Source organism: Rhinolophus ferrumequinum, chromosome 27 (genome assembly GCF_004115265.2).
Source record: "Rhinolophus ferrumequinum isolate MPI-CBG mRhiFer1 chromosome 27, mRhiFer1_v1.p, whole genome shotgun sequence".
Lineage (NCBI taxonomy): Eukaryota > Metazoa > Chordata > Mammalia > Chiroptera > Rhinolophidae > Rhinolophus > Rhinolophus ferrumequinum.
Genome location: NC_046310.1, coordinates 16,546,540 through 16,562,017, shown reverse-complemented (window position 1 = coordinate 16,562,017; position 15,478 = coordinate 16,546,540). Strand labels below are relative to the sequence as shown.

Genomic DNA, 15,478 nt, shown 5'->3' with positions numbered 1-15,478 from the left:
AAGTACTGCTTTCATCCCTAGATTACTTTGAAACAAATCCCAAGTATTATTTCATTTCAATTGTAAATATTTTACTTTGTAGCTCTAGAGATAAGGATTCTTTTTAACATAACCACAGTATGTTACCAACCTAAAAAAATTAACATTCACTCCTTAATATTATCCAAACATACAACATTGTAATTTCCCTGTTGTCATAATTTTTTAAGAGTTTGTTTGAATCAGGATCTAAATAAAGCCCATACGCCTTGTTACCCTGAGGTGTAGTCCACATAAAGTAAGGCAAGGTAGATGCTTGATTCTTTCCCTTTGCTTAATAGTCTTCAAAAAATGACTTGATTCCTGGCTGTGCCGAAAAGGGTTAACACAGCAGACCTCAGACTGCCGTCCTCAGAAAGGCCTGCTTGCAAGGTTGGCCCATGGCTGGCGTCTGGGAATCTGGATTTCAGGAGGGTTCCCACCGTTCCCAAAGTCAGTCAGAGTGGCTCCCTGCGCCTGACCTGTTTGTACAAACAGTGTGATTTATGCTAAACACCTGCTTTGGTTCTTGGAATCCAAAATTTTGGTACATACTAAGGAGAGGCTGCCTATGGAAGCAGGCCCAAATAAAAACCTTGGCTGCTGGATCTCTCAGGAGCTTCCCCAGGAGACATTCCACATGTGTTGTCACAACTTCTTACTGAGGTAATTAAGTGACTCCTGTGTGACTCCGCTGGGAGAGGACCCTTGAAAGCTAGTGCCTGGTTTCTTTGGGGCTATGCCTTTTCCCTGGCTAGTTTTGTTCTGTATCCTTTCACTGTAATAAATCATAGCTGTGAATACAACTATATGCTAAGACCTGTGAGTCCTCAGCAGATTATCTAACCTGGTCTTGGGAATCCCTGACAGTTCCCTGGCATTCTTCAAAGGGAACCTTATTTTTTTTTTTTAGTGTCGTTATGAATTTCCCCTCCTTCCCAGATTTAAAATATTTAATAAGTTTTAGTTCAGTGCAGTTACTGTTCTTATCCCATCTTTGACCTATGGGGGGCTTTTCAGGCTGGCTCCTGAGTCCTGAAATTCCCCTGATAATTTTTGACAGCCTTTTTGGTTTTTGGTGTGACAAACTATTCCAGGCTCATCTCTGTGTTTCCTACCTCGGAACTGTTTCCTTCTGATAATAAATACAGTAGACACTCAAACAATGCGGGGTTCGGGTGCGGCCGTCCCGTGTAGCCGTGCGTCCGCAGCAGTGCCGTTCAGAGCCGCGTTGTTGAAGGGTCAGCTGTTCTTAGAAGCCTTGATCTGAGCACTAGGGTCACTCACTGCTTCTGAACTGGTGATAGTTCCTAGATTTTTTTTTTTCCTGTAGACAGAGCTAGAACTCTTCTATAGGTTCATAGTGATATTTCTACTTCAAATTTAGGCTAGAAGGTTTTTCTTAACGTCCAACAAAACGCACTGTTACCTCTATTGAATAATACTCTAAAGACAGAAAGAACTGCAAAAAGCCTTCAACGTTTCCAGTAATATTGCTGGTGGTAGAAATTACTCCAGTGAGGAATAATTTACTTATTGGAGTAGTTGCTTTCTGCGTGGTTATGCCACCAACTCAATACATAGTTAGGGTCCTTTGTTTCATTTATCCCTTTTTTTTTTCCTTTTTCTTTTGGGTTGGGCGAGGTTGCTTCTCTGTTTAATTTTGTGTTATATAAAATCTTTCTGCAGTTCCAAGGTCAAATCTAAAATGAACCAAATGTATTCACAGACATCTAGCTTCTCAGTGTCCACGCCCTCTACCCTTCTATCCTAGCCCTCTAGAACTGTAAGAGAAAATACTGCGTTGTCTTAGGCCACTTAGTTTCTGCTCATTTGTCAAGCAGCCATAGGGAGCCAGTGCAGATGTGGGTACCTGGACATGGGGTGCCGCTGTAATAATACCTAAAAATGTAGAACTGGCTTTGGAATTGGGTGACAGATAAAGGCTGGAGCAATGTTGAGGAGTTTGATTGAAAAAGCCTACATCATCTTGAACAGACTATTTAGTAGTAGAAATAGAGATTAAAGGTGCTGCTGGTGAGAGCTCAGAAGGAAATGAGGGAAGTGGGATTGAAAACTGGAGGAAAGGGAATCTTTGTTACATAGTGGCAGAAAGCTTAACTGATTTTTATTCTGCAGTTAGGTGGGAAGCAGAACAAGGAGCAGAAAACCTGCATTTTCAGCTCCAGAGATTTCTAAGCAAAGTGCTGACCTGGTCTCGCTGCTCATAGTAAAACGCAGAAGAAAGATAAATTGAGGGAAGAACTGTTAAGTGAAAAAGGAATCGGCACTTGATGATTTTGGAATTTCTCAGCCTATCCAGATTGCAAAAGATGCTAAAATTAGGGGTTTTACTATTAGAAGAGCATACTGTGGAGAGAAGGCCAAGGGTGTGACTGGGTAACTTTTTGGGGCTGCTGAAGAGATTAAACATGTGATTCATGGATCCTCGCAGCCATCTCAGCAGAAACCAGGAATAGAGGTGGACTTTCCAGTAAAGATCTGTGGAGGAACCTCTTGTCTCAAAGAGTGAATCCCATGGCATACATGGGAGACTCACAGCATTTTTGAGGATGTTATATTAGCAGAAACAGTGCCAATTTAAACTGAAAGGGACAGAACAAAATGAAAGCAGGTCTTGGATTCCCAGAATTCTGCAGGTAGGAAAAGGATAGCTGCAGGGCCACAGACGACAGAACTGAGGGCCACAGGATTAATCCCAGGCCTTGAAACCTAAAGGAGGCTGCCCGGTCAGATTTCACATTTGCTTGGAATTAGTGATTCCTTTCTTCCATGTTCCTTTTGGAATGGAAATATCTGTAACTTATTCTGTGCCTGTCCACCATTACATTTTGGAAGCATCCTATATGCACTTTTCTCCACTTTGCTTTTTTCACTTAACAGTGTATCCTGGCGTTCACTCTGGAGCAGTGTATAGAGATACTCATTTCTTTTCAGAGCTGAGAAGTCCTCCTGTGGATGTACCAAAATTCATTTAAACAGTTTCCTGTTAGTGACATTTGGGTTACTTCTAGTCTTTTGCTGTTATACAAAGTGTTGTAATGAATGAATAAGCCTGTGCATGCCCCCTTTTGTATTTTTGCCAGTGTGTCTGTGGGATAGACTTCTACAAGAGGGATTACTGGGGGGCGGCCAGATAGCTCAGTTGGTTAGAGCGCGAGCTCTCAACAACAAGGTTGCTGGTTGAATTCCCACACGGGGTGGTGGGCTGTGCCCCCTGCAACTAGAGATTGAAAACGGCTACAGGACTTAGAGCTGAGCTGTGCCCTGCACAACTAGATTGAAGGACAACTACTTGGAGTTGATGGGCCCTAAAGAAATACACTGTTCCCCAATATTGCCCAATTTAAAAAAAAAAAAAAGATTACTGGGTTGAAGTTTAAATGCAAACACAATTTTGCTACATAAACCAAATATTTTTCTTCACCACTGCCCACAGTAAGAAATTAATTTTACATCATGACCCAATATATGCTCACATGTACACATAACCAAAATTACTACTATCCACAGTCTATTTCATTTCTAAAATTCAACTTAAATGCTGAAGGACCTACTAGTGGCTCTTGACTCGATGTTTAAAAGATCCTGACTTCACCGAGGATCAGCACACTTTTCTGAAAGGGCCACATAATAAGTATTGTAACCTGTGAATCATTCATGGACTAGGCTCTGCCTCTACCATTGTAGCCCAAGAACCACAGGCAGTAAATAAACGAGTAGGCAAGGCTGTGTTCCAGTAAACTTTTATCTGCAAAAACAGGTGGCTTGTAGGTTACAAAACTGTTTTAGGCTAATCACGTTGCACCCCCAGGAGTTGGCATGAAGTCAGCTTCCCGTGAAGCTTGTGGATGTATGGAAGAAGGTGGATCCCTGAATAAAAGCAGGACTTAGGAAGCAGAATGAAGGCAATGCCTGCTGAGGGGTCAGCAGTGTCTGTTCCATTAACCTACGTATTCCTTGTCCCCACTTCTGGGGTTAACCTTCAGCTGTGCAGATATCCCGAAATGTGCCTTGAGTGTAAAATATAATGTAACATTTGTTTGTGTTTTTTAGAGTAGACAGATGGGAATGGTGTCATATAAGGTCAGTAACCATTAAGGCCTAAGGCTGTGTCTTGAGGGTACTGTAATTACATGGCGTAATTACAGGTGTCAGCTTATTTACATATTAGCTAATTTGGGGACTTAAGATACTTTGAAATCACTTTCCCAAGTCATCAACTAAGGTAGACAATGGTACTTCTGGATCCCGTCGTCATAGTCTCTGACATAACCGGAGGCAAAAATGCCAGAGACACTAGGGCGGGGAGTCAGTTAAACCCAGTGTTGTCTGCAGAAGGGAAAGAGGCCAATAAAGAGTAAAGTTGGTGTTACGAAGACCCAGCTCTTTCTATGGAAGTGGGGGAGGGGGCTGGGGAGGCCTAACGACAAGATAGGGCCAGGAAGTGGGCGGAGCGACAGCGCACCGTCGGCTGGAGGGGCCCCTATTGGCCCCCATTTCCACCTCTGCTCTCCCTGGTGGAGACTTCGCGCTCAAGCTCAGCCAGGCTCCCATGCCTTGTTCTGACCTGAGTCACAGGGCCAGGTCTTCCCCTGGGAGACACTTTTTTCTGGGCCAGTCTGAGCTCCTTGGAAAAAGTGGGTCGAGGACAAAAGCGAAGGGGTGAAATGCTGACCAGGAAAAAGGGAGTGATAGAGACCGGAGGGAAGGAGAAAGAATCTGAAAAAGGAGAATTCACAGATAGGAAACTATCCAAGATTGACTGCTCCAACTGCCTGGAGCTTCTCTGCCTCTAATATCTCCTGTTAACAAGTCGTCTTCTGTGTTGTTCAAAGTACTTCTACATGTATCTCAGAGCAGTTGCAAGGATCAAAGAAAGAAAGACGCCAAATGGAATTGGTTCAGTTTTACAGATGGAAAAGTAGGCAGCTTGACAAGGTTCTTCAGAAAGGAGGGAGTGGAGCTGACCGTAGGGGCCCCAGGCTCCCAAGTTAGGACCCTGCCTGTTATCCAAGGCCTGACGTCATCACCAAACGCTAATGTGCGGTGGCTTTTCTGAACGGCCGCCTCCCTCCCGCCGCCCTCCACGGCTCCTTGGCAGTGGACCAGGTCACCTTAACCTCTCACCTAACACAGCACTCTTTCTCTTCTAGATTCTTTGTGGGAAGGAGATTCCTCGCTGGATCAATCGACTGGCCTACTTCAGCTCCTGTATCCCCTTTCTGCAGAGTTGCCTCCCGAAGGAGTGGCTCACTCCCGCAGCCTTGCAGTCCAGCGTCAGCCAAGAGCTCCAGGACGAACTAGAGGAAGCCGAGGACGCTGTGGCGTCCGCTGCCATGGCCAGCACTGCAGCAGGCTCCAGGCCGGGGCGCCACACTAAGCTATAAATGTCTCCAAAGTCACACAATCAGAACTGTCCCTGGCAGCTGAATATCACAGAGAAAAGTAAAACAGTAAGCGTCCTTTGGATATTTCGTATGCAAAGATGGCTCTCCCCCAAACCCCAGTTTTTCAGCTCAGGATTCTATTTGTAATCAAATCACTTGGCACCGGAGGGAGAACTTTGTATGAAGCTGCCCTCTGTTTTTTTTACCCACTTGTAAATTTGGATTTACTTCTTCTGTTTTATACAAACTCTGTTAAGTTATGTTTACAGTATTTTGTATCGCTGTTTACAAATCTTGCATGGACTCCTGCCACCGTGAAAGAAGAAAATCTTCACGTGTTTAAAAATTAGGCAGGTAATCTTTGTACACTTCCGACAATTGCCAGAGCTATGGCATAAATCCTAGGCACACAAAAAGGTACTCATGCAATTAGAGTCACCGTCACCTGCTTAAGAATTGTCGTGTAGGTTTGTTTGTTTTGTTAGGGTTTTGTCACCAGGATGCAGAGAGGTGAAGAGCACACACAGCCCTGAGGGCTCGGGACCTTGGTGTGCGGGACAGGTGGCCCGACTCGGGGCCCAGCTCCTCTCAGCACTCCACGCCTCCCACTCCAGGGAGCACGTCTCCTGAGGTCCCCGTCGGACTGTGGCTTCATCCCAGTGGTCCATCCACCTAGACAGGTGGTACATTATTGTGTCCGTCTGGCTGTAATTAAGATGTTTTTCATATATTCTTGCGTAACTGACGAGTGGTTTTTGCACATGTGTTGGGGGGCTTCATTTTTATTTTAATACTTATTGACATCCTCCCTGCACAGGATTTTATTGCTGGGGTAGAAATATCCTAAATGGTAGCCTTGTGAGTAGCAGTATGAGTTGACATTCAACTGCTTTTAACTATTCAGGCTACCTTTTATACTAGACCTTGAAAACTAGTCTAAAGTGATACACTCCAAAAAGGTAATTCTTTGATATTTCAGACCTTTCATGTACCATATCAGAAAGATAATGTTGAGTTTGTGACTTTGTTATGAGAGTATTTTCATCTCATAATAGAAAGCCTAGTCTCATCAACCTCTTGTTTAAAAATCACGGTTGTGTGTCTTAGAATTCTCCCTTTTCTGTTACCTCAAATGTATGTCTCTTACATAACATACTCGAAGGACGAAATTGTCACCACAGATAAATAAGTCCTTGTTAGCAAGGAATCTGTTTGGTCAAGTCTACTCCCAGTTTGACCCCTGGATGTAAGAGCCAAGTCATTACATGTCAAATTCAATTTTTCTGCCTTAAGAATGAATGTCCTACGTAAAATATTGGATGCAGTGTATAAGTTATCCAAGGCAGTGACTTCAGCTTTATACATATTAATTTTAAAGTCATCTACTTTTATTTAAACTTCTAGATTGCATTGTTTGCTATTCTCTTTGTAAAGATACATATCTTTTAGTAAACTACATTTTTAACTTTTCCATAAGCTGATTTTGATTCAATTTATCAAATTAAGCACACCCTGTTCATAGGGAAAATAAACCTTGTGTTATAAGCATTGACTTGAGGAAAATGAAGCCACTTAACCTAATTTATGCTTCTGACTGTTCTGTTTCTGGAGAGGAAAGCCTTTACAAATTTTGCTCAGTTTTTTGAGGGGAACAGAGCACTTGTTTGAAGAGATATGACAGAAAGAAGAAAGGAACATGTGATCTTTATGAAAAGTTCACTTGGTTCAGGTCTCAAAGATGAGATTTAGGATAAAACACTAACATTTTAGCAGTGAATTTGTTCTCTCAAAGAAGAATCTTATCACAAAACCCAGGTTAGTGAAAAGTGTTTGATGCCGTTTGCTTGGGGTTTTTGTTTTGTTTTGTTTTAATAATGTGGTAGATGACAGTTTTTTTCTAATGCATTGAAGTGTACATGACTTAAATCTGGGCTACTGACACACATAAAGGAGTGGCCATTCATTAGACACTTCTTGGTGCAAAGCCGGGAACATGCCATCTGTGCTTATCCAGAATCCAGCACCTCAGCACACAAACGATTTTATTATTTTGTTGTATTTACTTTGATCCGCAGCATTTGGGCTTTCAAAAGAGTGTAAAGGGTCCTAGTAGAAATAAGTCATGGCCTAAGGCGAGTTACCATACTAACAATCAGATAAAATTCTGGATGTGAGATTGAGGTTGAGAAATAAAGAAATTAGAAAATCTCATTTAAGTCAATTCCTTCTCTACAGTTCAAAATTGAGAATGGATGTAATTAACCAGCCTTTAACCTGCTGTTCCTTGCCCTTTGAGGAAACAAATCTTGCTTCCAACCTGATCTCTGTTAAGAAAAATCCTATATCAAAAATCCGGTCATTAAAATACATGTGATGGAGTCATATTCTCTTTGCAGTTGTAACCAAGTGAAGCATATTTCTCCTGGGGTGATTGGACAGTAATATAGTGTTAGAGGGGCAGAAGCGGCTGGTTTCTACTGTTTGTTTTAAAGCTCTTGGTTTTTGGTTTTTTTATCCCTAAGAAAGGGGTATCAATTTTGGAAAGTGTGGCCTGTGAATTGTAGAAGGCGGTGATGTGGTCGTAAAGAGAGCATCCACTTGGTGCCTGAAATCCAGCTCTGACCCATGGCAGTCGCGCAAGTTACCTTCACCAGCATTTGTGCAGCGCAGGGAACTCTGGTCCCAGCCAGCTGAGAGCATTCCGTGTGCGGAGAGCTGACGCTACAGAGAGCTGCAGGACTTCGTCCATCGCTTCTTTCCATCACAAAACGGGTAGAAACACACATGGTCACCGCTTCAGGGCTCTAATCTGTGTGTCTTCCTATGGCTCCGTTTCTGTAAACTACTCTGTAATTTTGATACATGCTGGGTTTTCTTTCAGTGACTAAGTTTCAAAGACTTGGGTTTTGTTCAGTAAGCTGGCCATACCACCACTGTATCCCCTTCTCTTCGGTGTGGTTTTAGAGTGCACTCCATTCTTAGACTTCCGTTGTCTATTCAGTCAATGCACATACATCTTCACTGTTGGAAAGGTGTTACAGCTGTTAAAGAACTTTCATGAACCTGAAGACAATTTCTTGTGAAGTTGAATGCAAATGTACTGTCATTCATAGTGTTTATATAAAAAATACCAGGAATCTTCACTTTTGCTACCTTGATAATAGCATTGGGCTATCATGTTAACATTGAAATACATCAATTTATTAAAAAATACTTTTATAAGAAATAGTCTCTAGTGCTTTCTGACCTCCAGGAAACGGCAACTGTTAACGTTTTTGTGTCGGGGGTGGGAGGTTCTTTTTAAAACCCAAGACACCCATCTGCTCTGAGACACAGCCAGCCCCACTCCACCGTGTATTCCTCGTGTATTCACATGTACGCTTCTCACATGAATTCCTCTTGAGCTCAAGTCCAAGGGCCAACTCCTTAGTGGCCAAGGAGAGCATAACCACCCCAGCCCCAGCTTCTGGGGAGTGGAGGCAAGGCTGGGAAAGGAGAACAGCCCGCTCCTCTCCTGCAGAGGAATAGCCCCCTCCACGCACGCGCGCGCACGCACACACACACACTCCCCATCCTAGAGCATCTGCGTGCAGGAGCCTGGGTGACTGCGCTCCTCGTCTCCCTGCTGGCTAGCACCGCTAACTCTTCCCCTTTGTCCTCCATTGACTGTCTTGCACCTACCTAGTCGGGTAATATTTCCCCTCACGAACTCAGAAACTGCTCTTGAATTAAGTGTTGTTAGAGAGTGGTGGTCTTTTGTGGTCAATGCCTGTTTGCTCTCTGCTAAGTAGGAATCACCTGCAACTCATTTATTCTCACCTCAAGGACAGGAACCAAGGGGGACTTTTCTCCCATTCTAACTAGGTTCCTACTAGATGAGTTGGTCACAAACTCAGATCTGGTCGAGCAATTGGTCTTCCATGCGAAAACATCCTAATACAGTGAGGGACAGTAGTCTCTTCTTGTCCCCCTTACTATCTGCTCCTGAAGTTCACCTTATCCAGATACTGGCCTTCTTCTAAGTTTGCAGAAGTCTGTGCTAAAAAAGATATTAATGGCTTTATGCTATACTTTTCAAAAAGTAAATTGGTGGCAGGCAGCTACTTACTTCCTTATGTATTCTGAACCCAGAGAAATGCCGAGCCGTCCCAAACCTGTCCTGGTCTTTTCCCCAAAAGGAAAACCCTCCCGAAGAGGATCATACCTTGGGCCTACACTGGGAAGTGTCAGTCGTTTCCTTCCAACCGTCTAGCCCCACTGAAACCCAAGCTATCCATCCTGCCAGCTGCTCCCCTCATTGCCCACGTCTGCTTCCCTTCGTCTTGCTCTGTCTTCCTCTACCCCTTTTCCTGTCATCATTCTCAGTGACATCGTACTCATACAGATGACCCATCCAATACGCTAGCCCAGTGTTTCTCAAGGGGGGCTCTGGGGCCATTTGAAGTGGGACTGCCCCTTGTGCTAGACAGTCCTGCTCGTACATGACATGTGGCGGCTCCACACCTGTCATTCGAGTCCACTAATTACCGGCATTTTACCCCCTCCACAGTGCTTTCCACATCAAATGTCCCCACACGTTTTGCCCCCGGAGGACAGGCAGTCTTTCCTCGGTTGAGAACCAGTGGCAGCAGCTCAGTCTCGTTCCCCTCACTCCCACCTCACTTCTGTCATGCGCTCAAACCTTAGACTTGTCACCACCAGTAACTGCCAGTCTTCATTCCAAGCATCTCTGCCCACCACCTAACTTCCCAGCTCACCGAGTACCCCACACTGAGTACCCCACACCGAGTACCCCAGACCGAGTACCCCACACCGAGTACCCCACACCGAATACCCCACACCGAGTACCCTACACCGAGTACCCCATACCGAGTACCCCACACCGAGTACCCCACACCGAATACCCCACACCGAGTACCCCACACCGAGTACCCCACACCGAGTACCCCACACCGAGTACCCTACACCGAGTACCCCACAGAGTACCCCACACTGAGTACCCCACACCGAGTACCCCATACCGAGTACCCCACACCGAGTACCCCACAGAGTACCCCACACCGAGTACCCTACACCGAGTACCCCACACTGAATACCCCACACTGAGTATCCCCACACCGAGTACCCCACACCGAGTACCCCACACTGAATACCCCACACCGAGTACCCCACACCGAGTACCCCACACTGAGTACTCCACACCACAAGTCTTGACCTTATCAATATTCCAAAGCCATTAAGTCTAGCACTTGTTTTACTAACATCACCTCCCTCCGCATCTTTATTTTACTGCTCACCCAGCCTAAATTCCGTGGTCAATCATGAAATCATTTCCTTCTCACAACCCTCCACGTCTGCGTCCCTATCTCCCTTCACCATCATGACCCGGCAACCCCAGCCCTGTGCAGACCAGACTTCTGTGTCTGCGCTTGACCAGCTGAATGTTGCTGAGCAAAACCACACGACTGCGCTGACTGGTTTGGGTTCAGTATTCCTGTCCAAAAACCTCAAACAGGCTCTTGGCACCACACCACAGGTTACTAGTCCCCTGTGAGTCCGCTTTCCCACACTCTGGTGACACTTCATACCTCCTCTTTCTTCAAATCCTCCACATTTCCCACACACATTTCAGTTCAGAACCTCAATATACGCGTCACTGAAAATAAACAACTTAGGCAGTTGACCTCTGTATTAGGGGAAAAAAACCCAGTTCTTCCTCCTCTTACTTCCTCCTCTTATGTGTCTCTTACTTCCACACAGAACATTTCACTTCTGACACTTCTAGTCACCAAATGTGTGGGGTTTTCTCCACAACAAGCAATTGTCCACGAAACCGGCTGGGAGTTGTAACTCAATTCTAACACTGTCTACCTGGAGATACGACCGCATCAGAACTCACAGGTCAAGGGCTCAGTCCCACAAGACGGTCCCCCACTTCACCTGTTTATCTCAAGTAGGCGGCCCCAGGTTACACGCAACTTCTGTCCAACGTGGCTGGAAATCCCAGGTTCCCATAACCCCCTCCTCAGACTCAATTAATTTGCTAGAGTGGCTGGCAGAACTCAGGGAACAACCATTTACCAGTATATTGAAGGACGTGATAGAAGAGACGGATGAACAGCCAGATGGAGATACACACGGCAAGGCCTGGGAGGGTCCCGAGCACAGGAGCTTCTGTCCGCATGGAGTTGGGGTGTTGTCACCCTCCCAGTACGTGCATGTGCTCACCCCCCGGAAGCTCCTTGAACCGCACACTATTGGGATTATATTGAGCTTTCCTCACACAGACGTCATCGCTCATTAACTCAATCTCAGCCCTTCTTCCCTCTCCGGAGTGGGGTGAGAGGCACCCTGAAACTTCCAAGCTTCTAATAATGGCTTTTGGTCTTTCTGCTGACCAGCCCCCACCTAAGAGCCCCCCCAGAGTTGCCTCAGTGGAACAAAAGATCCTCCCACGTAGTGCTTTCATCACTGAGAAATTTACAAGAGTTTTAGGAGCTCACCACAGGTGACTCCCTTGTTAGCTATACTTGACCCATCTTAGGAGTTTTGTCTATAACTTCCTTCCCCACCTGGGCACTCAGGGCCTGGCATTAACTTCGTAGAGAATCCCATTTGCTGATGTGGTGGGAAAAGACAGGAAATCTCTCGTCTAGTCCTAGCCCTGACACGTGGGACAAGTTCATTTCCCCTCTAAGTCCCAGTTTCCTCTTATGTAAAAAGTGGATACTGCTGGTTCTCACGGTTACTTTCTACTGCTTCAGTGTAGACATCCACCGCAGCTTGCAGCCTTTTTGGCATAGCTTTGGGAAAGGGCCAGCAGTGGGCCTTTGGGAAATACCTAGCAGTGGCCCACTGAGCCTTTTCCCCCACGGCTCCCATCCCATCAAGGTGCTCCCCAACTTGTAGGCCTAGGAATCATCTGGGAAGCTTAGAAAACAGGTACCCATAGGCATCACCTTGTAATAGTTTAAGCCAATAGACCCGGATGGAGCCCAGGAATATGCATTTCTAACCAACACTCCAGATAGTTCTGACTCAGGTGTTTGCCAACCATACTTAGAAAGGAACACTGGCTTAAGGAGGGATGGAGAGAGAGGGGTTTCCTCAGCAGACACAGGAAGATCCTTCCTCTGGACCTGTTTATACCTCCCTGTTTGGGCTATTTCACCTCAAGCTCTCTCGCTGGTCAAGAAGTGTGTCCTAGAATGAAGTCGGACCCTTACTTTATGCCACTGTCAAAGACAAAGCTGGACATTAAAGTGATGAAAATAGATTTTACTCAGTAACTACTGACAGTGGGGGAAAGAGCCGAGCTCCATCCCTTTTCGCGCAAAGGTGAGTGGGTGTTTTAAAAGGAGAATGGGGGTGTAGAGGTAGGTCAAGTGCAAATTTATGAAGGGTTGGTCAGTGTGAAGGTGGTTAAGCCAGCTGTGCCTGCTAGCTGGCAATTATCAAAGTTAGGATTCTATCCTCCCACCAAAACTGGGAAACAGAGCCTTACCCTTCCAGATGATTACATTTCAAAGGAATGGCTCTCAGGTCCTTGAGAAAGATACTCCTGAGTTATAGGATATACATCTCAAAGGGACAAAGGAACCATTCACAATTTTAAGTCCTTTTTAGAAAAAGCTCTAAGAAAGGGAGTTCAGGGGCCTATCTTCAGGTGTTGGCTAAAACAAACAGAAAATTCTTTTGACAGCCCTGAGTTTTTCCAGACAGGATATCAAAAGGGGGCTGGGTTGTCCCAGGGATGGGCCTTAGACTGCTAGAAGAAGCCATGTTAAAGTTTGGTCAAGTCTCTTAGTGCAGCAGTTTGAATGGAGTATTTATGCTCAGAGTTTTTGCAGTTCTCACCAAATACAAAAATGAACTCAAAATACATCAAAGACCTAGTAAGAGCTAAAACTATAACACCCTTAGGAAAAAACATAGGGGGAAGTTTCACGATTTTGGATTTGGAAATGATTTCTTGGATATGACACAAAAAGCACAGACAACAAAAGACAAAAAAATAGATAAACTGGACTACATCATAATTTAAAACTTCTGTGCAGCAAAAAAACACAATCAACAGAGTGAAAAAGAAACCTACAGAATGGGAGAAAATATTTGCAAATCATATATTTGATAAGGAGTTAATATCCAGAATATATAAAAAACTCCTACAACTCAAGGGAAAAAAAAAAAAACCCGATTAAAAAATGGGCAAAAACATGAGATTTTTTTCCAAAAAAGATATACAAATGGCCAATAAGTACATGACAAGAGATTCAACTTCAGTAATCATTAGGGAAAGAAATGCAAATCAAAACAATAATAAGATACTACCTCACACTTATTAGGATGGCTACTATAAAAAAATCCCAGAAAATAACAAGGGTTTGCAAGAATGTGGGGAAATTGAACACTTGTGACCATTGGTCGGAATGTAAAATGGTGCAGCCACTGTAGAAAACAGTACAGTGGTTCCTCAAAAACTTAAAAATAGAACTACCATATGATCCATGGTATGACCCAACAACTCCATTTCTGGGTATATATCTAAAAGAATAAAAAGCAGGGTCTTGAAGAGATATTTGTACCTCGATATTCATAGAAGCTTTATCCTATGTAGCAATAGCCAAAAGGTGAAAGTAACCTAAGTTACTTTCACGGATGGATGTATAAACAAAATGTGGTATATGTATACAAGGGAATATTGTTCAGCCTTAAAAAGGAAGGAAATTCCGACACAGGCCACCACATGGATGAACCTTGAGGACATTATGCTAAGTGAAATAAGCTTGCCACAAAAGGACAAATACTATATGATTCCACTTGTATGTGGTAGCTAAAGCAGTCAAACCCATAGATATAGAAATGGTGGTATGGTGGTTTCCAGGAAAATGGAAAATAAGAAGTTATTTTTTAATGGATACAGTTTCAGTTTTGCAAGAGAAGAGTTCTGAGGATGGATGGCGATGATGGTTACACAATAATGTGAATGTAATTTATAACACTGAACTGTACATTTAAAAATAGTGAAGATGTGCCAGCCTGGTGTCTCAGGTGGTTGGAGCGCCGTGCTCATAATACCAGCATGGGCCAGGCAGGAGCTGGGTCCTACACAACTAGACTGAGAAACAATGGCTTGAACTGGCGAGGGTGTGAGGCAGAAGAAGGGGAAAACATTAATTAAAATGCTACTGGAAAAATTGCACATCTATCTGCAAAAAAATTAAAAAAAATAGTTAAGGTGGTAAATTTTATGTGTGTTTTACCACAGTTAAAAATATTTTTTAAAAAAATGATTCGAGTCACATAGTGGTTGTCAGCAATATGTGCTGTATAAAGTCTATATATACGTATATATACGTGTGTAAATCATATATACAGAGGGTGCAAACAAAATGTATACACATTTTAAGAAAGAAGAAACACTTTTAAAATTGTAATACTCAATATATACCGATGACAAAAGATGAATACAAGTCATGAGTGTACATTTTTTGGTACCCCGATATATATATTAACCATCTATATCTTCTTCAATCTTCCCTCTCCCTTGGGGAGAGAAGGCCGCCTCTCTTGCCTAGAGCTCGCCCTGTATACATCCCTTGCAGCACCAGGCAGAGCAAAACCCCTGGAACCCCGAGCTTGTGGACCTGTCGACACAGCCGAGGCTCCTGCTTTGGGCTCACCAGTGGTGACCCAAATGTACCGTCTCCCTGCCCTTCTTTCAGAGAGCATTGCCCTAACTCACTAAGGCGATTTAGGATATCTCTTGAACTTTCTTCTCTGAGAAGAACCCGGCTAGGGATCTTCCTCCTTAGGTCCCACTCCCACAATGAGCTGCCTCCACTGCCTTTTCAAGGAAGCAATTTCTAGGCCTCTCTTAACCAGGGGCTTGGACCAGGGGTGGACCCATTGATCCTAAGGCAACTAGACTGTAGGCTGGCTCTGGGCCACCCATGAAGTAGCCTGGCTTCACCCCCAAGAATGATGGCAATTATCTCAGTCAATGAGACCACATCTGTCCCTCGTATCTGGCCAGAAGAATACAGAGC

At 44.3% G+C, this 15,478-nt stretch overlaps 1 protein-coding gene across 2 annotated transcripts in view; it reads left to right on the top strand.

Moving 5' to 3' along the window:
- The window catches only part of DESI2 (desumoylating isopeptidase 2), a 41,195-nt gene extending 32,540 nt beyond the window's left edge, over positions 1–8,655 (top strand). Inside the window, exon 4 of one of the 2 annotated variants that reach the window (XM_033099620.1) lies at positions 5,196–8,655. In XM_033099620.1, the coding sequence (XP_032955511.1) occupies positions 5,196–5,429 (234 nt within the window). In that variant the 3' untranslated portion in view covers positions 5,430–8,655. The remainder of the gene's footprint in view (positions 1–5,195) is intronic. The other variant, XM_033099619.1, reaches the window with a different exon arrangement.
- Positions 8,656–15,478: the final 6,823 nt, after the last annotated feature.